The 21,860-nt window shown below is 38.1% G+C and overlaps 1 protein-coding gene across 3 annotated transcripts in view; it reads right to left on the reverse strand.

Annotated features, from left to right (window-relative positions):
• Positions 1 to 5,082: 5,082 nt before the first annotated feature.
• The window catches only part of ccnd1 (cyclin D1), a 213,674-nt gene continuing 196,896 nt past the window's right edge, over positions 5,083 to 21,860 (reverse strand). For 2 of the 3 annotated variants that reach the window (XM_048186197.1, XM_048186198.1), the window contains exons 3-6: positions 10,461 to 10,676; positions 9,959 to 10,118; positions 8,515 to 8,663; positions 5,083 to 8,290 (exon numbers count right to left, since the gene is read on the reverse strand). In XM_048186197.1, coding sequence (XP_048042154.1) covers positions 8,135 to 8,290; positions 8,515 to 8,663; positions 9,959 to 10,118; positions 10,461 to 10,676 — 681 coding nt within the window. In that variant the 3' untranslated portion in view covers positions 5,083 to 8,134. Of the gene's footprint in view, positions 8,291 to 8,514; positions 8,664 to 9,958; positions 10,119 to 10,460; positions 10,677 to 12,022; positions 12,495 to 21,860 lie in introns of those variants that run through there. The other variant, XM_048186196.1, reaches the window with a different exon arrangement.

The raw sequence follows: 21,860 nt of genomic DNA on the forward strand, positions 1-21,860 counted from the left end.
TGAATATAAAGAGAAATAAGTCAGCGAGATAGAAGGAGCAAGACCATTGAGTGACTTAAAGGTAAGCAAAAGAATATTATAAATAATACGAGAAGACAGGTAACCAGTGGAGGTTAAATAGAACAGGAGTGATATGAGCAGACCGTTGTGTGTAAGTTAACATTCTGGCGGCAGAGTGAGATAGAGTGCGCTGGTAGTCTAGAAAAAAGAGCATTACAGTAATCGAGGCGAGATGTGATAAATGCATGATTCAGCATCATTTGTGCTGACATAGGGACGGATTTTGGCAATACGGCGATGTTGAAACAATGCAGTTTTAAAGAGTTGACTAATATAAGCATTTAAGGTCAGTGAAAAGTCAAGAATGATGGCCAAGTTTTTCACGGTGGCAGATGGTATTATTGATGTAGCTTCAAGGTCAAGTCTGGGAGCATTAGTTATGGTTTTTGTTAGAGTTGGGCCGATAATTAAGATTTCTGTTTTAGTCAGATTCAAAATGAGAAAACTGGAGATTAGCCAGGTCTTTAAATCACTGATACTTTACAATAGTGATGCAGTCTGATGAATAGAGTCCGGTCGGCAAGCAGTATCTGGATATAGTCAGTGGTATTGAAAACCATGGCAGTATTGAAAACCATGGCCGAGAGGCATAATGTAAATGATAAATATTAATGGGCCGAGAACTGAGCCCTGTGGAACACCCATGTTTGAATAAGGCAGTGGGAGATTTTTAATTGTGCATGGTGATGTAGTATTGTCTGTCTGTCGGGAAAACCAGGATAAAGATACTTCCTGAGACATGATAAAGGGTTAGTTCATCTAAAAATGAAAATTTTATCATCATTTACTCACCTTCATGTCGGTCCAAACCCTTAAGACTTTTGTTCATCTTCGGAACACAGATGAAGATATTTTAAAGAAATATGAGTGATTTCTGTCCCGCTTTATAAAGCGATCATAAAACTAATCCATATGAATTGAGTGGTTTAGTCCAAATTTTCTGAAGAGACACAATCACTTTATATGATGAACAGATTTAATTTAGGCTTTTATTCACATATAAACATTCATGAACTCACACATCAGTTGTGGTAAACGGAAGCTCAAGCATGTTTGCTTGAAGTGCGAGAACCAATGAGGTTCATTCTCGTGTTACGCAGGACATTTGAGCTTCAGCAAGGTTTGTTCTCGTGCATCAAGGAGGTTCGGTTGAGCTTCTGTTTATGTTCACTGATGAATGTTTATATGTGAATGTTCATCATATAAAGCGATCGTGTCTCTTCAGAAAATTTCGACTAAATTGCTCAATTCATATGGATTAGTTTTATGATCGCTTTATGAACTTTTTGAAGTGTCAAAGTGTCATTCAGAGGAGGGACAGAAATCGATCATATTTCATTAGAAATATCTTCATTTGCGTTCTGAAGATGAGCAAAAGTCTTATGAGTTTGGAATGACATGAGGGTGAGTAAATGATGACAGAATTTTAATTTTTGGGTGAACTATCCCTTTAAAGGTTCTTAAAGGGTTAGTTCACCCAAAAATGAAAATTATGTCATTAATGACTCACCCTCAAGCATCGAAAATACATTTTGGTCCAAAAATAACAAAAACTACGACTTTATTCAGCATTGTATTCTCGTCCGGGTCTGTTGTCAATCCGCGTTCACGACTCCGCAGTGACGCTGCTGACGTGTTATCTGACGTGTTATCCTTCGCAAACATGTCTATGGATTTCGACACAGAGGAAGACTTGCATTTTTTTGCTCAGCCATATTTATTTGAACCCGAACACACGGACCAAGAACTAAGAGCAATGGAAGAAGCAGACCCGGAAGAGAATACAATGCTGAATAAAGTCGTAGTTTTTGTTGTTTTTGGAGCAAAATGTATTTTCGATGCTTCAAAAACTTCTAACTAACCCACTGATGTCACATGGACTACTTTGATGATGTTTTTATTAGCTTTCTGGACATGGACAGTCAACCGTACATACATTTTCAATGGAGGGACAGAAAGCTCTCGGACTAAATCTAAAATATCTTAAACTGTGTTCTGAAGATGAACGGAGGTCTTACGGGTTTGGAACGACATGAGGGCGAGTCATTAATGACATCATTTTCATTTTTTGGGTGAACTAACCCTTTGATGGTACCATTAATGCCAATAAAGAAGAGGAGGAAACTCCATCTCCATCCCCTAATCAACACCTGTATGACTTGCTTTCTTCTGTGGAACATAAAAGAAGATATTCTTTTGAGAATTATCTTAGTGTTTTCTTGTCCATGCAGTGGAAAACAGGTTGGTTACCAACGTTCTTCAAAATATCTTCCTTTGTGTTCTGCAGAAGAAAGATAGCCATACAGGTTTGTAATGATATGAGAGTGAGTAAATGATGACAGAATTTTCCTTTTTGGATTAACTATCTCTTCACTTTACGTATGAATGTCAATGTATAATAACCATGACATGTATAAACCATGACCCATTCTTTAATGCTCTCTAATATGCATGTTATCACAAAAATGTTACTTGTACATTGTTCATGGAATTTTTTTTCTGAAATCTTTTAGTTGCACCTTTGTCTAACATTTTTAAATGTTACAACTTTCAGAGAACATTCAAAAGTAACATTCCCACAATGTTAGCAAATGTTTCCTTAACGTTCATATAACCAAGAAAATACCTATTTAAATGTTAAAAAACTGGATGTTTTGAACATTCAGAAATGTTGTTTTCATAACAAAACATTCTTAGAACATATTTTTGTTAGCTGGGTACATTGGCCAAACCATGAAAAAGGTGGCAGGGAGACCGTACCCACAATATGCTCTTTTCACATGTGTACAGAGTTTAGTTTTTGCATGCAGCCACAATGTCAAATCTTGGAAAGGCAAACCTTCGAAAGGTAGCACTTGAGCCTTTGAAACAGTGTGTATGAGGGGAGCAATGTTGCTCCTTCCTCTGAAACCGCAGACACTGAGATGCCAAAAGCCAAAGACACAGTATTATCTCAGACCTCAGTCAGTAGCAAAGGTGCGTGAAATAGTCCAAGTTCTTTCTTTCTTGCAGTCTCCTCACTGATGTCTGCAGTGTGTTTCAAAACACAACATCAAAGACCGTCTGTCGGGGATGCCAGATAATACTTTGACAATAAAAGATCTATCACATGCTTGATACATGAGAGAACGGTGTTTATTTACTCAACAAACCAATCCTTTCTCCTTAGCAAGGTTCAGCACTCGCTTCCTCTAAAATGTTGTTAATTTCTGAATCTGTTTAAGCTGTACACATCAAACATATCTTCAGTTTCCTGGTTAATTAATATTTAGTGAATCTAAAAGTTTTGAAGCAAAAACAAGAACGGCCTGTTTCCAGCTGCTCATCTTTGAAGGCACGCGACTCAAAGACGGCCTGGCAAGCTTTTTTCTTACTAAACAATTGCTGATATTTTTCATATCTTTTTTTCATATCTAACATTTAATTTTATAGTTTACATGTGTCATACAATAAGGGTGAATTCAGAGTAATTGGACTACTTTCCCAGCTAACGAAAATATGTTCTAAGAACTTTCTGTTAATGTTGCTATTAAAGGATTAGTTCAAAATTCAATAGAATTCAAATTTCCTGATAATTTACTCACCCCCATGTCATCTAAGATGTTCATGCCTTTCTTTCTTCGAAAAGAAATTAAGGTTTTTTAGGAAACCATTCCAGGATTTTTCTCCTTATAGTGGACTTCAGTTGTAACCAACTGTTTGAAGGTCCAAATGTCAGTTTCAGTGCAGCTTTAAAGGGCTCTACACAATCCCAGACGAGGAATAAGGGTCCTATCTAGTGAAATGATCTGTCATTTTCTAAAAAAAATAAAAATGATATACTTTTTAACCACAAATGCTCATCTTGCACTAGCTCTGCGAGGCGCCACGCATTACGTTATCTTGTTGGAAATGTCATGCTGAAGTACCAATCCAGTGTTTACAAAGCGAATGTGCAAAGACAAAGTCAAACGGCCTTTACCAAAAAAATGATGTTGGATGCTTTTGAAGTTGGAGGAGAACATGAGATGGAGTTTTTCACCCTACCACGGTAAATCCACCTACGTCACGCGTGACCTTTCCGACGTGATTATGTAATGCGTGGCACATCGCAGAGCTAGTGCAAGACAAGCATTTGTGGTTTAAAAGTATATACATTTTATTTTTTTAGAAAAAGACTGATCGTTTCGCTAGATAAGACCCTTATTCCTCATCTGGGATCGTGCAGAGCCCTTTAAAGCTGCACTGAAACTGCAATTTGGACCTTCAGCCCATTGATTCCCGCTGAAGTCCAAATCCTGGAATGTTTTCCTCAAAACCATAATTTCTTTTCGACTGAAGAAAGAAAGACATCTTGGATGACATGGGGGTGGTTAAATTATCAGGAAATTTGAATTCTTAAGTGAACTAATCCTTTAAATGATGAAAACGTTATTTCAAAAACGTTCAAAATGTCGAGTTTTTTTAAATGTTTAAAAAAGTTTATTCTTGGTTATGTTAATATTAAGGGGACATTCCATTTTGCAAACATTATGGGAATGTTACTTTTGAGTGTTCTCTAAACATTCTGAAACAAGCAGCAACATTTAAAATCAAACAAACAAAAAAAAAAAACAGATGAACTAAATAATGTTTTTGAGAACATTTTAAAGGACCAGATAACTTTGAATGAACATTTGTTCATAACTTTGGGAGAACCTTGCCAGAACGTTAACTATAGTTCTCTTTTAGCTGGGTTAGCATTTGTTTTTTTTTTCTTTATTTTTCATGCTTATTAGAACAAAATACATCAGAATATTTTTTTTCCCCACATTTTTGATTCATTTAATGAATATCAAAATAATTAGTCTAATAAAATATCATGACCTAAAGGGATAAACAATGAAAGTATTTCATTGTATAGACACAAAAACACTGAGATATTTTCCAGAAATTTTTAGAGGTTTGAAATGTATGTGTGAGTTTTCATTTTTGGGTGAACTATCCCTTGAAAGTTTTGTAAGCTGTGCGAGCACAATAAAAACACAAATCACTCAAGACAAGTGGTTTTTGAAGCTCAAGTTTTATTCTAGTTAACCTCATGTCTAAGATGGGTCAGCAAGATTGTGCATTTCAGACCAGTGACCGGTTTGTGAACAATAACAAGAAACAAAAACAAAAATCAAACATTGTATTTCAGGATCAACACATTTTGACCCTTGGGAATGAATACCATATTGAACTAAAAGACTCTACAGGTTTGAGACACAAGGGGGATGGGAGGATGCAGTCAATCACTTCTCAATTCCCCCTAAACACATTCAAGAGAAAAGCTCGGGACCTCCATGGTCTCCTTTCCTCGATTGCATGACAGTCTCTTGGTGTGTGTTTGTAAATCGCACCGATATACATGCTAGTTTTCATCATTCAGTTGAATTTCCACCTTGAGGTAAAAAAAAGATTCCTGATACTACAGAGGATAATATATCTGTGTCCCCTGGGTCCTGGATCACCTCTCCCATCATTCCTAGCTTATCGCCGCATCTCTTTCAGCAATTCATTTCTAGACTCAATACAAACATATAGCAGCACCATGTCAAAGGCTGAAGGGAATTAAACTAACCAAACGACAAACGAGTGAAGAATCCCATGAGTACTGAATATGTGGATCTTTACAAGGACACCAATTTGATGCAAAAAAAGATGAAGGCAAACATCACTGCTGATTGTAGCTGCGTCACATTTATTAAGACAACGTCTTGTCAGGGACATACCAAGTCTCCTGTATTCAGAACAAGACAGGCAGCCACTTATACATGAACATCTGCACTGTGTTAAATTACTACAAGACAAAACTATGGCTTTGTAAGTACACATGGCAGTCACAAACGGTGTCATTTTTCAAATAAAAGCTTCATAAACTCGTCAAGATGGACTTAAGTCTCCTTTAATGAAACAGCTAAAAAAACTCCAAAGAGTTTATGGCACCAATTCCATTCAATGTGCTTTCTACTCGCTCGCATCAGGACCCAGTAGGATGATGATTAACATGATCATTTACATTTTACAACAGGACTAACAGGCAAAACAATAAAATAAAATAACAATAGCACTAAAGAAAAAAAAAAAAAAATCCCAGACTAAATCAATGCTAAATCAAGACTGTAGTTTGAGGTATTGTGGGTATAACAGGAACATTTGACTATTTTTTTCATCTGCTTTTTTGTTGTTTTTTGTCTTTTTTTTTTTTTTTTGTTTCTTTGTTTTGGGAATAGCATAGCGTAGAAATCACATTAACAAAAATTGATCACATTTAAAAAAAAAAAAAAAAAAAAAAAAAAAAAACTACCAAAAAGTTGTCAATAATATCATAATTTTCTATGAGAAAATTAAAACCTATTACATGGCATTGTATTGACGTTTTATATAAACAAAACCAAAAATAGCAGCAAAACAAGACAAGAGAAAGAAGCATGTCTTTTTCTTTTTTTGTTGTTTTTTCCATTTGAAAGTTTCATACTTGCTGGAAATCCCTCCATAGCAGCTAAATATGAGGAGTGTCTTCTCCCAGGTTCTCCTCTTTTTAATTCCTTTCTGAAAGTTCTGCTTTTACTCTTTGATGTCCAGCCATCACCCTTTTTTGCCTCCCTCTGCCGTCTCCAACATCTCTCCTCCTCATCATCTTCCTCCCCTTCCAGAGATCCACAAGAAAACTGACATCTCTGGGTTTGTGCAAAATCTACTTGAAGCCACAACTTTTGTCTGAACAATCACTAGACCAGAGTACATCAACTCAGAAAAAAAACGAAAAAAAAAAAACTTTTACTATGGTGTCACGAGTTAGCAACTAGCGGGTCATTATACATACTTCGAACTTAGGTACACTTGGGCGTCCGTGCATACTGGCCTTAGGAGGGGAACTGAAAAAAATAAATAGTTCTTAATCTTTGATTTAACATCGTAGTGTTTCTATCGTTCTGTGAGCATTCATCCGTTCTGGCATCAAGGTAGCTGTTAAACGCACTTCAGTTGAAGCTTTCAGTGAGCAAATATCTTCTCAGTGTCCCCGTCTTCTCCTTTTTCTAACAGACCACTAACGCCATAGATAAAAAGAGACCTGCTCCGTCAACCCTTGCTCCATTCCATGTTTTCCCCCCATTGTTTTAACAACTGTGGATTTCTTTCTTTCTTTTTTGTCTAAAAGTCAGCCTTAAACGACGGACTGAAAGTGCTTTTTTTCTTTTTTCAATGGAATGGTTTTAGATAATACATGAATCTAAACAAAAAGCAGACTGTGGACTGCACTGCGAGCTTTAGCCGGGGAGCAGGTACAACATAAGCTTATTGAGTCAAGGCAGTGATGACGTTATACATTAATGGCAGTGAAGTCAATCAAGGCAGTGATTCGAAGAAATGGTTCCAAGTTAGAACCTCAGCCCCTGGCAATCCACAGTCTTCTAGATCATAACAAAAATACATGCGTAAAAAATATACTACGGTTACACGAACCATTTTGGAAGAGAAGAGAATCTTGTTAGGGAATCTGTCTAGGAATTATAATAAAGTGACTAAACGCATAGCAAGCGGGGATATATTTACACGGCTAGACTGCGGAAAAGGCAGGGAGCACTCGTAGCAAGTGTAACAAGGTACTATCTATGAAATCGAACATACAAATAACATCTCTTCTCTTTCAAAAATAGTTTTTGACACGCTTGAAATTAAAACACCCAAGGTTGTCTTTTTTGCGACAAGTCAAGGCAAGTCACAACTACTGTTGTCGTTTGTACAATTTTAAAATCCTAGATACCATTTTTCGCTCGTTTTATTTTGGACTTAGGACATATAGAGGAGCGGGGCCAAAGGAGAGATTTCCCTGTCCTCCACTGGTGGTCCGGGCCAGCGATAGCCCAATCGTCAAAACCACAGGGGATGCCGCTCAGCGGTCAACAGTTAGGGCGCGCCGAGGGGCAAGTTGTCGAGGTAATGGTCGGATGGTGGGGTGCAGGTGGGAGCCCGTTTTCCCTCTTGTCCCGTGAAGCCTTTGGCCAAAGCCCATACCCAACAGAAGCAAAGATGAAGAGACTCATCGCACGCGAGATGAATAGCGATCCGTTCAGATGTTAATGTCTCTGACGTCTGTGGGAGTGCAAGAGAGGTCCACGTCCTCCTCCACTCTTTTGGTCTCTGTGGAGATGTTGTGCTGCTGAGCTTGTCTGAGACTAGATTCCAGCAGGGACTCGATCTGCTCCTGACACGATCGCAGGCAGTCCTTTGGAGGAAAGCAGGGAGATTAGCAACAAAGCAACAGTGATCGGGTCTTAAGGTGAGCAACTTTTGAGCAATGTTGCTTGGGCACTTTCCTATTGAGAATGGGCAACAAATTTCGATGAAGAATCCAGTTAGAACTTTGTGGTCCATTCTCAGTGGGAAAGGGCTCAAGCAACGTTGCCCTGCTTTGCGCGGATAATAATACACAGAATGTGGCACACTTACAGGGTCACTTCTGATGACTTGGGAGAGGAAGTTGGTGAGGTTCTGGGACGAGAGGCAACTGTCGGTGCTCTTCAGGTACAACCCCTGCACGGCTGCAGCAACGCTGCCGGCCGCGATCATCGAGGGAGGGCTTGCGATGAAGTTGACATCTGGAAATAACAAACGGACCTGGTTAGTAAATTCTCAAAACAGTAACTGGTGAATGATGAGGAATACTGGAAGAGAGGCTGGGGTATGGATTGGGCTCATAATGAAGCATAGCATGACTAAACTATAATGAGAGCAGGGTTGGTAGGGGACAGTCCATGACATTTGGGGCCCGACACCATTCTGCAGCAGGACTCAAAGCAAAGGACTTTGCTGTAGGTCCCGGGCCTGCTACCCCCTAGTGCGGTCCTCTCATTCCCAAAACATCCCATAAATCATGCTTCTAAGCACACATTGATACTAAAAGTGCATGGAAATCTCGGGGTTTTCAAGTGTCCGGCTTCAGAAAACACACGCCCCAACACCACAACTTCCTCAAAACGGCTCGTATATTGAACGTGCCCTCACACGGACAATAAGCGGAGCTTATAAATCAAAGCCTCATATTCCCGCTTTGCGCTTCGCCCACACATGGTGAATAGAGAATTACAACTGCTTTTCTCATAGGAAGTCGTCTAGCATTGCTAGCTCAGAGACGAGAGGGCAATTGTCAAGACAAATTGAGCATAAAGGCACGGGAGCCTTCACCCCGGCCCATTCATTTCATTCACCAGCGCCCACCCCCTTCCCAGTATCCGTCCAACCACACTTTCCCTGGCTGAGATCCCAGGCTACTTCCCAAAGAAATGCAGGTCATAAACATAAAAGGGGAGCGAGCTGCAGTGATACCCACCATGTAAATGGAGGGACAAAAAGAGGGGGGAATATACCGAAGTAGTTCCTTCCTGGCAGGTGATAACTGACTGCTGTAGGTTGCTCAACAATGAGGTGTAAGGGCAAGAAAGTTTATCCGCAGCCTAACATCTGAGCCCATGCTCTGGACATCAAGATGTCTAGACTTGGGAAAATAACAGGTTAAAATGCCCTTTTACAAGAAAAATATCAGAAAACTGTTTCCTCTTTTTGGTTCACATGCACAGTGTGTGAGCAGTGAAGCAGGCAGGGCTTCTCAGGAGCCGTATATGTGCAGTCACAGCAATCACCACAAAAGGAAACAGACTTCCTCTCTCTTGCAGAGGCTCACATTGGTTTACAATAACTGCGAGTGAGGAATTAGGACAAGCGAGATGGCTCTTTCCATTGCAATAAAGAAGTCCGTCTGATAGCAAAGCACTGGATGAAGTAAGGGGAGGATCTTCAATGCGTGTTCACAGTGTAGTACTCAAAACTTGTGCTTGGTCAGCTATTAAATTCACTTTCATATATTCACATATAAAAAATGAACAGTGAAACATACCTGTTGCACAGAGGGCCACAAATGTCTGGGCATGCTTGCGCAGTATCTGCTTGGAACTCTGATGTATAGGCAGTTTGGCGAGGAAGTGCTCAATGAAATCGTGTGGTGTCACTGAGGCTAGATCCCACTTCAGTTTATTTAGTGCCAGCAGTTCCATTTGCTGCGAGGGAGATATAAAAAGGCCCAAGTTTACATTAAGGCTCAGACGATTTTCCATGGACGATTTTACACTCTTTGACCGCTAGATGGAGATGTCGATCAATTGCACAGTCACAGGGCCTACAATCAATTAACGCACACATAAAAAGTACTAAAAAGTTTATGGCATGTGCGTTATTGTTGTTTATGCAAATGTCTGAGGGCTTGAGTTTTTTTAATGCAAGACTTTCATGTGCATCTCTTTGAGCAAAATTTAATTTCTTGCATGCTTTAAATTGCCTTGCGTACAGTGATATAAGAAAACAATATCAAGCAATATAATTATGCAATGTGGAATAATTACCAATAATTCGCTGGGACGGACGGAGTTGTCCGTGTATATGCACAACTTCTCTGCTGTTAGTGGCACAGTCTCTTTCATTTTAGAGGCCAAAAACATACAAGTTGCTCCTAAAAGCTGCAACCTGGTCTTTTTGGTGGGCTCCACGGATAAAAATCTGTCCAGGTAGTTCATAGCCAATGGAAAAACTTCCTCTTCGCATTTCTGTTCTTCACAGACCTTTAAAGAAAAGAAAGTACATGATATAAAATAAAGATCACCTTGGCTGTTTTGTTTTTTTACACTAAACATGAGGTACGAATTGAAAGAAACTAATATTTTTGGTAATCATGAATTAAATAAACGAAGTGATTTTTTTTAGCTATGCTTTGATCTTATCGCGTTATCCCACGTGTTTAGCATCTGCTCAGTCGTGCACGTGCAATGGAAAGGGTTAAATAAGAAAAGAGACATGTGCGAATGCTAAAAGGAGTATTTAATTAGTTAGTTTATACGAATCTAAAGTATTGCACAAAGTATAAATATTGCAATTTTGCTGCTGATGCTAGTGGTCGTTGCTTTCCGAGGCAAAAAGGTGGCGTCCAAGCTAGGTTCAGGAAACAATTTTCTAGTTCGTCATCTTTTCAAAAAATATTTAAAAATATGCGAAAATTGTTTAGCTCGACTTAAAACACATGTAAATGTAGTGCAACATATGCTTTATTAAATAAGATCAAAATCCTTCGAATTCAATGACAAAAACGACGTGAAATGAATTGAATTCGAAACCCCCGACATACAAAGAGGAGCATGCGACATTTAGGAGAAGCGGGTGTTTCAAAAATTAATATAAATTATTCCAAAGCATTAAATCTAATGTTAAACATCTGTAAATCCAAATTATGCGATGGGTAATATAATCCGACCGTTTAAAACACGATGTTGAATTTAGAAATGCAAAAAATATAATATTTTTAGACCGTCGTGCAGGAGGCATGGCAAACTGAAAGAAAACTTTTAACATACAAAATGTACGTTTTCTTGCAAAAAATAGATTTAAATTATACCTGTGATTTAAAGGACAACTAGTAAGCGCCTTCACGCAAGTGATGTCAATAATGTTTCCATTTTAGAATTTAGAGATATAAAAAACTTAAGCAAACGACAACAAAGATGGCGTATAGGTACTGGCACGAGTGAGAATGCATACGTGTACATTGGTATTAAATTGAAATAAAAACTAAATTTATTAATGTTTTCTTTAGATTTTGGGAAACGAAACAGATGAATGGGGAAAAAAATAAACGATTTAAATAAAAAATGCGATATCGCGAAGCAAGGAAAACGTCTCACGTCTAAGATTAATATTAGTTTCATAATAAAACATTTTTACTTTTAAAAAAATCAGCAATAAAGATCGGACAGAGTATTCCCATGTGAAAGTTCTGGGATGGATAACAATGCTGATTACATTTAAACATATTTACATTTATGAAACAGTTCTTGGGGTCCAAAGAGCAAGAGCAGAATCATCATGAGGCAAACTTACAAAAAAACAAAAAAGACAACTATTATCCAAAACAAACCTCGAGCATCCATGTGGCGACGATTTTCCTCATTTTAGGCACAATTTCTTTCTGAACACACTTGAAATAATTTGGTGATGGAAGATAGTTTTCCTCTGCTTTGAGCATTGTCTGTAAAACTCGGTCATTCAACAGGTTGCTATCTTGGTAAGCTCTTCTTATGGTATCCACTTCACAGCAAAACAACTGGTGTTCCATGTCTGCAGTGTTGCCCGAGGTTTAGCGGTGACAAAGGAAGAAAACTGGATCTCGTTTCGGACACTGGTCCCGTGGATGCTTTACTGCCTCTGCTGAACCCTCTAAAAGTCTCGCTGCAGCTCCGCTTTACAAAACTCCCCTATGACGTGACTGTTGTTAAGGGAAGATCAAAGCAGCAGCGAGCCTGTGAGAGAGCGCGAGAGGCTGTCTGCTCAGGGCGGAGGATCACTCTTAAAGAACTGTCTTCTCGAGTTTGGGCTCCTTCCTTTAGCAGTATGGAAATAGGAGGTCCTATGCCGGGTGACGAGTGACCAAGGAGAATCGGCGGGGGGTAGGCTGGGGTGGGGGTGCAGGGGGCAGGCTGCTAGTGTTGTGGGTATCGGGGGTGGAAGACGGGGTAAAAGGGTCCGAAGATGTGTATTGCTTAAGCATTGGTAGGGGGCGGTATAATAGCCCAAATCAAGGTGCCCACCGTCGCGTTAAGAAACTCAGCTGCCCTCTTTCACAGAGAAGCGCAAAAGTTTTATTCATATCATAGGCTATTCAAAGTCTAGCCCATGTTTACAGTCGTTTTCTGCCTTTTTAGATTGTTTAAAAGTGGCACAACAACAACTTTATAAAGTTTTGCAAGTATGCATGAACTCGTATAAATGAGTCAAATGTTTGGTCTGGGGTGGAAAAAAGCAAACTCTTTTTGGTTATACCCTAAAAGAAGGAAGCACAAATTAGCCTAAACCAATGAACGAGAACACCAGTTGCCAGGCAGAACTGCGGCCCCAGCTTTCATCTGAAACTGCTCGCGCAAATGGATAAAATATAGGCTGTTCTTAAAAAAAATCTCACCTTGTCAACCATACTTAATAACGAAATGTAGTTTCAATTGAAAGTTTATAAAGAATGTAGTGTATATAAATGCATTACATATTTTCAGAAAATGCGTAAAATAACCTCACTGAGAATCCTAAACAAACAGAGTTACTCTTTTTAAAGATTATTGTGGCGTGTCAGTGGAGTTTAAACACACCATCTGCACATAGCGTTAACAACACAAATTGTTTGATAGTTTGATCAAATAGGGGCGCTCTCACTTTAAAGACCTCACTGCCTCACTGCTGTCGCTTCAGGATGAATTGAAGCTTTTCAAATTCCACACATTCCACTTTCAATACCGTAAAACAAGTAATTTGGTTGTGCCTAAAACTTTAGAGTTGAAGAGAGAAGCTAGAAATAACAAAGCAATAACTTTTTTTTTCATATTACACTGTTTTTGTGTTAATTGATTTGATTACAGAGATTACATATTGATACTTGTTATATACTGATTGCAAAGATATCTTCATTTTAATAGCCTGTAAACAGTAGTTAACTATAACCACTTTGAAATCAATTGCCATTATTCTACTATATTATATTTTTAAGGTTATTTTAAGCGTCCATATCACAACATGCAATTGAAGAAAAATCTAGATACATATATGTAAAATATAGAAATATATTTTGCATATATATATAAAAGTATACTTTTCCATAAAAAAAGACTACATATGTGAAACATTGTGAGCTTTAGCCTATTATATGTTGAACAGAATGAAAACTCTTTCAAGAAAACAACGGAACGAATTTGTAAAGTAATAAATAAATAAATAACCTGTTATATCACAATAATTATCTTTTTTTCTGACAATATACATCTGAGATCCTCATATCAATAGGCTAACAATTGTTTCAGGAAAGTTTCGAAACTCAACTATTGTAAATAAACTGTGAATAATTACTTCAACACGACAGAAAGCTCTTGCAGGCTACAGAAGGGTTGCTAACAATGAATGACCGACCATGTGAGTTTTTACTTGCACTTCTATTACCGTAAATACAGCAAAACGAATAGGAAGTTACAGTGCTGCTTCTGCCCGATCGGAAGTCGCTCTCTCCTGTTAGATGCACATGCAGCCTGCATTTGAAGTTTGGTTTCAATCTTATAGACTAGAGTACAAATTAGTCTCACGTTTCTGAATGTTTATTGTGGATTACTGATGGAGTGTGCAAGGTATTGCAAGTGACTGAAACCGACCCTATTGCAATATATAGGCTGTAGTAACCGGACAACATTAGCACTGCATTTTCCCCCTTCCGCCTCATTGACAACAATTGCTAAAGGTTCGGAGGAAATGAGATTTGTCTGATTCTCTTGTGTAATAGTAAGATTTTTAGAACCCTTTAACCTAGTTAAGCATGTTTTAGTGACCAACATGTTAAACTCCTGCAATGAATGCAAGCTATAAACTACTGAATTTTTAAACTTATATAGCAGGTTTCCAACAGTCATGGAAAACCTGGAAACATAAGGGAATATTAAACTGGTGTCTTCCAGGGCTGGAAAAAAAGTTAGTTTTAGTTATGCTCGTACTGAATCGTGAATGACTGGAAAAATAATGGAAAGTCATTTGTTTCAGTCAATGGAAATACTTGTTTTGGTCTTTTACTCTATATAGATAATTTACGACATATTTTGAGGCACAGCTGTAATCTACATACATCCTAAGGATCTCCTGTACAAACAACCATTAAAGGATTTAAAAAATGTAACAAAAGCAGGTAATGTTCAGGTGGAGTCTTAAGCGCATTAACCATTAGGGAGGTTTAATGTGAATGTGGATGCCTGCGTATGAATGCAGGGATGAGGGCACAATAAATAACTCTCTCTGGCTACCTAGAGGCAAACGACTCCTGGTGAGCACTGAGATTAAGAAACAAAAGTAGCCAGACAAAGGACTATCTTTTTTTCAAGGATTCAAACAGGGTGTCGGTCTATTGCCAATAAGCGCCCATCTCCTCCCCCAACTTTGGATCATTTATACCTGTGAATTTATACCTTTAGTTTGTCATCAACTGTATTATCTCCCATCGTGTCAATGACAAGGACACATATACTGTACCATGCACACATATGCAATTTCCAGTTGTGCCCTGAAACAATATAGCCTGTGGATGCATTAATTATTAAATCATAAAGAATTAAAACTTTTTTTAATTCAAAACAAGAATACAATCTCATTCCCGATCTATTTGAGAGAGTTAAACATCTGCCCGCTGCAACAAAAGATATATCTGAGAGGTAGTTTGTGCATCACCAAACTGTAACAACAGTATTTTTCATGTACAATTAACCTATTGTACTTAGGCTGTTTCAGTTATATTAAAGAATTAGTTCACTTTAAAATGAAAACTACCTCAAGCTTTACTCACCCTCAAGCCATCCTAGGTTTATATGAATTTTTTCTTTCTGATGAACACAACCAGAGCTATATAAATATCCTGATGCATCCAAGCTTTATAATGGCAGTGAACGAGTATGAAGCTCAAGATAGTCCTTTTGAAGTGAACTGATGCGTTTGTGTAAGAAAAATATCCATATTTATCTTATGAAGAAAGTGCTTACGCTACGTCCTACGCCTTCCCTAATCAACTTAACAAAACATCTCGTCGGTTACGTTTTTTTCATAAGTTGAATACAGAAGGCATTCTAGAGGAAGCTGGATATTTTACTTAATAACTTGTTAAATATGGATATTTTTCTTACCCTCCGGAGCCATGTGGAGTACATTTATGATGGATGGATGCACTTTCTTGAGCATCGTACTCTTTTGTCCCGTTCACTGCCATTATAAAGCAGCCTGCAATACATGTTCCCCAGAATTGATCAATAGTTAAGTAAATAAATGTACTTGTACCAGTATTGTAATACTCAGATGCTAGCACACAGCTAATGGCTACCTAATGTGCAGATTGCTGGTCATCAATCACTTGAGCTAATCCCTCCACCTATCACTTTTACCTGCAGGCTCTCTCCTCTTCTGTAGCATTCGTCTTTCTTACCATATATTACCTCTCATTAAGCTCTGGCTATTTGTCCTGTGCCCTCAGGTGTACAAGTACTGATCTTGTCCATCCTGTAGCAAACAACAGGCTAGTAATCTCTAGCTCTTGAACACAAGCATTCAATTCAGGTGCTTTCATTGTGGTTTGTGTGTGGCACAACAGCTTGGAATGTCAATGTGTTGAGAATCAACAATATCGTAAAATAGAGATGATGAGCAGGACTTTATGATGAAAGGCTTGAAGAAAAGTCGTGATGTCTCGCCCCACCATGATAAAATCTTTATAATGAAAGGTCATACAACTATGTCAGTGAACGTGGTTGTGAATGTGTGTTAGTTCCAGGATCAGAGAATGACACCTTTCCTCTGCTATAGTTCAGATACCCTGTCACACGCTCAAGATTATCTTAAAACCAGACCAGTCTGTAAAAAAGCAGTCTGTATGGATCAAACTGCACACACCAGACATCAGTGTTACAGAAATCATGTCCCTTCCTTTCGTTTGATGCTGTAGTCACTCCAGCATTCACTCTCATTAAAGGGTTAGTTCACCCAAAATGTATTACTTACCCTCATGCCGTTCCACACCCGTAAGACCTTTGTTAATCTTCGGAACACAAATTAAGATAATTTAGTTGAAATCTGATGGATTTCTCAGTGAGGCCTGCATAGGGAGCAATGACATTTCCTCTCTCAAGATCCATAAAGGTACTAAAAACATATTTAAATCAGTTCATGTGAGTACAGTGGTTCAATGTTAACATTATAAAGCAATAATAATATTTTTGGTGCGGCAAAAAAAAATAAATAAAAAATAACGACTTATATAGTGATGGGCGATTTCAAAACACTGCTTCATTATGCTTTGGAGCGTTATGAATCAGTGTGTCAAATCCGCAGTTCGGAGCGCCAAAGTCACGTGATTTCAGCAGTTTGGTGGGCTTTATACACGATCCGAGTCATGATTCGATATGCTGATTCATAACGCTCTGATGCTTCCTGAAGCAGTGTTTTGAAATCAACCATCACTATATAAGTCATTATTTTGTTTTTTTGTCGCACCAAAAATATTCTTGTCGCTTTATAATATTTTAACATTTTAACATTAAAATGTAACATTTTAACATTAAAATTTAACATCCCAGCAGTGTTTTCCTGATTTAAAACCTGTTGAACCCTGAACACACTCATAGATGTCAAATCGCTCTGGATTAAAAGGCAGTGGGTGTTCGTACCAACTGTACAATCTTAAAAAATTGAGGTTCCAAAAGAGGGTTTGTGAAATGATGCCATAGAATAACCATTTTTGGTTCCCCAAAGAACCTTTTACTTAACAGTTCTTTAAAGAACCAGTGTGAAGAACGTTTTTATAATCTAAAGAACCTTTATTTCCAATGGAATGGTTCCATGGATGTTAAAGGTTCTTCATTGCCAATAAAGAACCTTTATTTTTTAAGAGTGTACACTGGAAAAACAACACAAGTATCCAATATGAATAAGTACCCTAATTGCATTTATCAGACAAATTTTCAGACAGTAATGACCATGCATTGGAGTCTTAAAGTTTTAAAGTACAAAACAACAGTCACTTTTGAAGCACAGCCTAATAACAATGCACTTTCAGGGCCCAACAGTGTTCTTTCACAGCTGATTTCTAAATTCGGGAGAAAGGAAGGATGGAGAGTTCCGCTTTTTTCTGCAAGATAAGCACAATGATATAATCCAAAGATTCCCTGTTTAGTTCTGCAATCATGTCACACCACTTCCATAATGCTCTTCTGCACATTTTTGAGCAGAACAAACAAAATTTCTAGAAGAAAAAAAAATAAGAGCCAATCAAGTAAAATGAGGCCCAAGTAACGTCTCGGCCCCCCCAAAAAACCTCTTTGTTGACAGGATCCATTCCCAAAGCCAGTGCACTCTCGCCCAGTGGCTACCTTTTATTCCACTAATGGGGATGAAGATGAATGTGGTGCCAAATGGAAGCAAATGGATTTCCCAACACCAATACAGGCGGTAGAGCAGCAGGCCCAAATTTCAAACTCTTTTCACACTCTTTTATGTTTTACTGGCATTTTAATCAATAAATGCATTGATTTTTGATATTATGACATACAATGAATTAATGTTTTTAGTAGACGGTTTGGGAGTGTTATGTAACTCTCCAGAAGTCTTAAAACGTCTGTGTTCAGTATTCTGGTCATCTTAACAAAGACAGCCTGTTAAGATGATAACTGGGTCCATGGACCCTTGGTCATACATGCACATACATAGAGGAAGCATTATCCCATGCCCATTGTATGACACCAGAAGTATCTGTTAGTTCAAAGGGCAAGTCTTGCACCAATGTACTACATACAGTAACATAGCATTTCATCAGCGACATCATCCGACATCATGTCGAAGAATGCTTGCTATCATATATGCATAATTGTATGACTTAAGTCTGTAATTTGCTGGGTGGGTGTTGACGGGCACACGGGGTCACCTTGCACTGCAGAAAAGCCTCTTCATTGACCAGATCACACACAATGCACCGTCTTCTAGTGCAAATGCTTGCCCATGAGATTAGGATTTGAGAATCTCTTCAAAGAATTCCTGATTTGCTAAAGCAGTACTTTGCTTTAGCCCATTTATCTGACAATTCTATATTTAGGAATGCTAATACCTGTATATTTGCAGATCACATAAGAACATACATAAGTCTAATCTCACTTGTGTATGGTTAAAATGGTCACATTGTTGGTTTAACTTAAAAATGTAAGTTACCTTAAAATTTTGAGTTCATTGAAATTAAAAATTTGAGTTAATACAATTAAGGCGATTGGTTTAATCAACAGAAACTCAAAATATTATGTTAGCTGAACTACATCAATTATCTAAGTTGATTTGACAAAAAAAAAAAAATGATAAATTACTTTTTACAGTGCAGTTGTGCCATTTGTAAAAGTTATAGTATATATAGAATATGCAAAGTTGCTATGAAACACTTATTTTTGTGGTCAACGCAGTGACTATTTTACGTAAAGTAATGAATGTGGTAACACTATATTTCAATGTTCCACTTTAGACATACTACTATAAGAAACTTTGCAACTACGTCAACTAGCAGTTAGTAGACTGTCTGCTTAATATCTGCTGACACTTTATTTCGATGGTTCCCCAACAGACATTCTACTGACTATAAGTAAATTTGCATCTACATGTCAACTTATTCTAGTAACCCGAACCCTAACCTACAGTCTACTAATACTCCAATGAGAGTTAGTTGACATAGTTGCAAAGTTACTTACAGTTAGTAGAATGTCTAAAGTGGACCATCGAAATAAAGTGAAACCATGGAGAGTTATTGGGCAATTCAAGTAATTTGAATGATTGAAATTATGACTAAAGGTTTTGTACAGGCCTCCTAGTAAATATATTACCTTTTGTCCCCAAAGTATGACCTCTGATCCAACCTCGATCGTTGAGTTGGGGGGAGGTCACTGTCACACTAAGTCCATCTTCGTCTTTGAAGTCTTGACTCCTCTTCATATCTTTGATACGTGCTGAAAAAAAAGCCCTTGCAATAACAGACACAAAGTTTGGGGGGGGGGGGGGGGGGGGTCTTTTACACCATCAAAATCCTCCCCACCCACTTCCAAGAATACCCATCAAAAGGAAAGGAAAGATCGAGCAAGAGAAAAAAAAAAAGTTCCCCACTGAAAAGGACCCTTTTCTGAAGGCAGGGTGGCACCACAATAGCCCATGAAAAGATGGATAGAGTGATTGTCCTGTTTAGTGATCCGCAAACGGAGAGAAACAGGGTACCGCCGCAGTGCAGGGGTGGCCTGCGTCAGGCCTTCACACGTATTGAAGCCAAGGGCATTGAGAAAAGGGAAAAAACCTTACGTATAATAGAGGTCCTTGGAAGAGACAGCACATCAGCAGCAGGACTGGCTGCCGAGGACCATGCGAAGACCAAACATAGTAGACAAATCCCAACACTTCCTTTCTTCTGAAGATTTAGGACATACTTCTAATTTGAAGCTTTATTTTACACATTAAAGTTTGACTTTCTTTTTAAAGGAATTTTTAAATGATTGGTTGAGGTTCATCTTGCATAGTGCAAATGTCTTGTGGGATCCCATCACCCAACCCTCAACAATCTTAAAGACATTTTGCATTTATGCATTTGGCAGATGCTTTTATCCAAAATGCCTTGCATAGCATTCAAGGGACACATTTACATTTGATCACTTATTGCTTTCCCTGGGAATTGAACCCATGACCTTGGCATTGCTAGCGCTATACTCTAATTTTTGAGCTAAAGGATATAAATATATTCACACAAACTTTTTGGTTATCTAATTTTCTATCCAACCTTTTGTTTGGACTTTATATAATGGAGTTCAAGCCTTAATTAGGAGTTTTGACGCCCCCGAAATTCACACCCTGAACATGGACATTGGATCATTACCCCCCCAACACATACACACATGGAAACTAAACACACACTCACACAGAGGCGCACAGACCATATTTACACATGTGCTAAAGGGGATCAATGTTGGCTGATTGATCAGGCAGGCCCATTCTCCCAGTCAGGGTTGCCACCGTTCACTTTCTTCTAGGAATGTTGTTTACGTTGTCACCTCCGAAAGGGCCAGATGGAGAATTAGAACATTCAAAGCCAATTAGAATGGAGGAATGGAATCATCCATCTTGTTTTCCAGTCATCCTGACAATGCCATGGTGGTCTTAAATGGAAATCTCATTTGCATTTGGAGTTTTCAGTGTATTGCAATTTGTTAAATATTGTTGCCATGCTGGGCATGATGTTATATTGTGACATTAATGTGAAACAGACATGATGTGTTGTCAACAGATGTGAACCCCGTTATTAGATCCAAAAAGTCGTCTTCCCAATCCATCCATCAAAGTATTTCAGATTATCAATAACAATATGATAATTTTGATCCCTGTTTTTCGAGTGCTCTGTGAGAGAACTGTGAATTCCTATTGGTTTTGCTAAAAAAGTATACTTGTCTTGAACAAATTTGACAGAGGATATATATATATATATATATATATATATATATATATAGCAATAAGGAGTTGAATATGTGAATAGTGAATATGTGTACCCTAATCCAAAGTGTGACCATACATAAATATGGTATAATATTACACAATGCATGTATAATATTAATGATCAATGTTAAAATCATTTTAAATATTAATGTAGCTCTCAGTTATGGTTCATTTACATATCAGTTTGTCTCAGATGTTTTCTCCTTAAATAATTAAAATGAATTCATTTTAAATTAATGTTGATATCATAGCTCAGTTAATTTGGCTTTAAGCCTATTTTTCCATTTAATCTTATTGTTTCTACGAGATATTTGAGACTTGAGATAAAGAGCTCTCATTTGTGGTTTTCTTATATGGGACCAGCTGATTTAACAACACCATCCATGTATATTATCGACAACAGAAGTTAAGTTGACAAACGACACCGCTCTACTCTTGTTTTTAGATTTTCACACAGCTCTCTCTCTCTCTCTCTCTCTCTCTGACAGTCTCTGGACGCTGGTTCTCTGCTCATTTGCTTCTGAATGCCCTCGTAACCCTCTTTTTTCCTATCTTGAGGTGGACATACAAAGAGCACTCGCATTCTGTCACACACACACACAATATGAGCATGCTGGGAGAGGGGGCTGGAGAGCGTTATCACCTGCTCCTTCTCCCAACAGCCATTTCAATGTCCTGCTCAAAGGCTG

Source organism: Megalobrama amblycephala, linkage group LG3 (assembly GCF_018812025.1).
Source record: "Megalobrama amblycephala isolate DHTTF-2021 linkage group LG3, ASM1881202v1, whole genome shotgun sequence".
Classification (NCBI taxonomy): Eukaryota; Metazoa; Chordata; class Actinopteri; order Cypriniformes; family Xenocyprididae; genus Megalobrama; species Megalobrama amblycephala.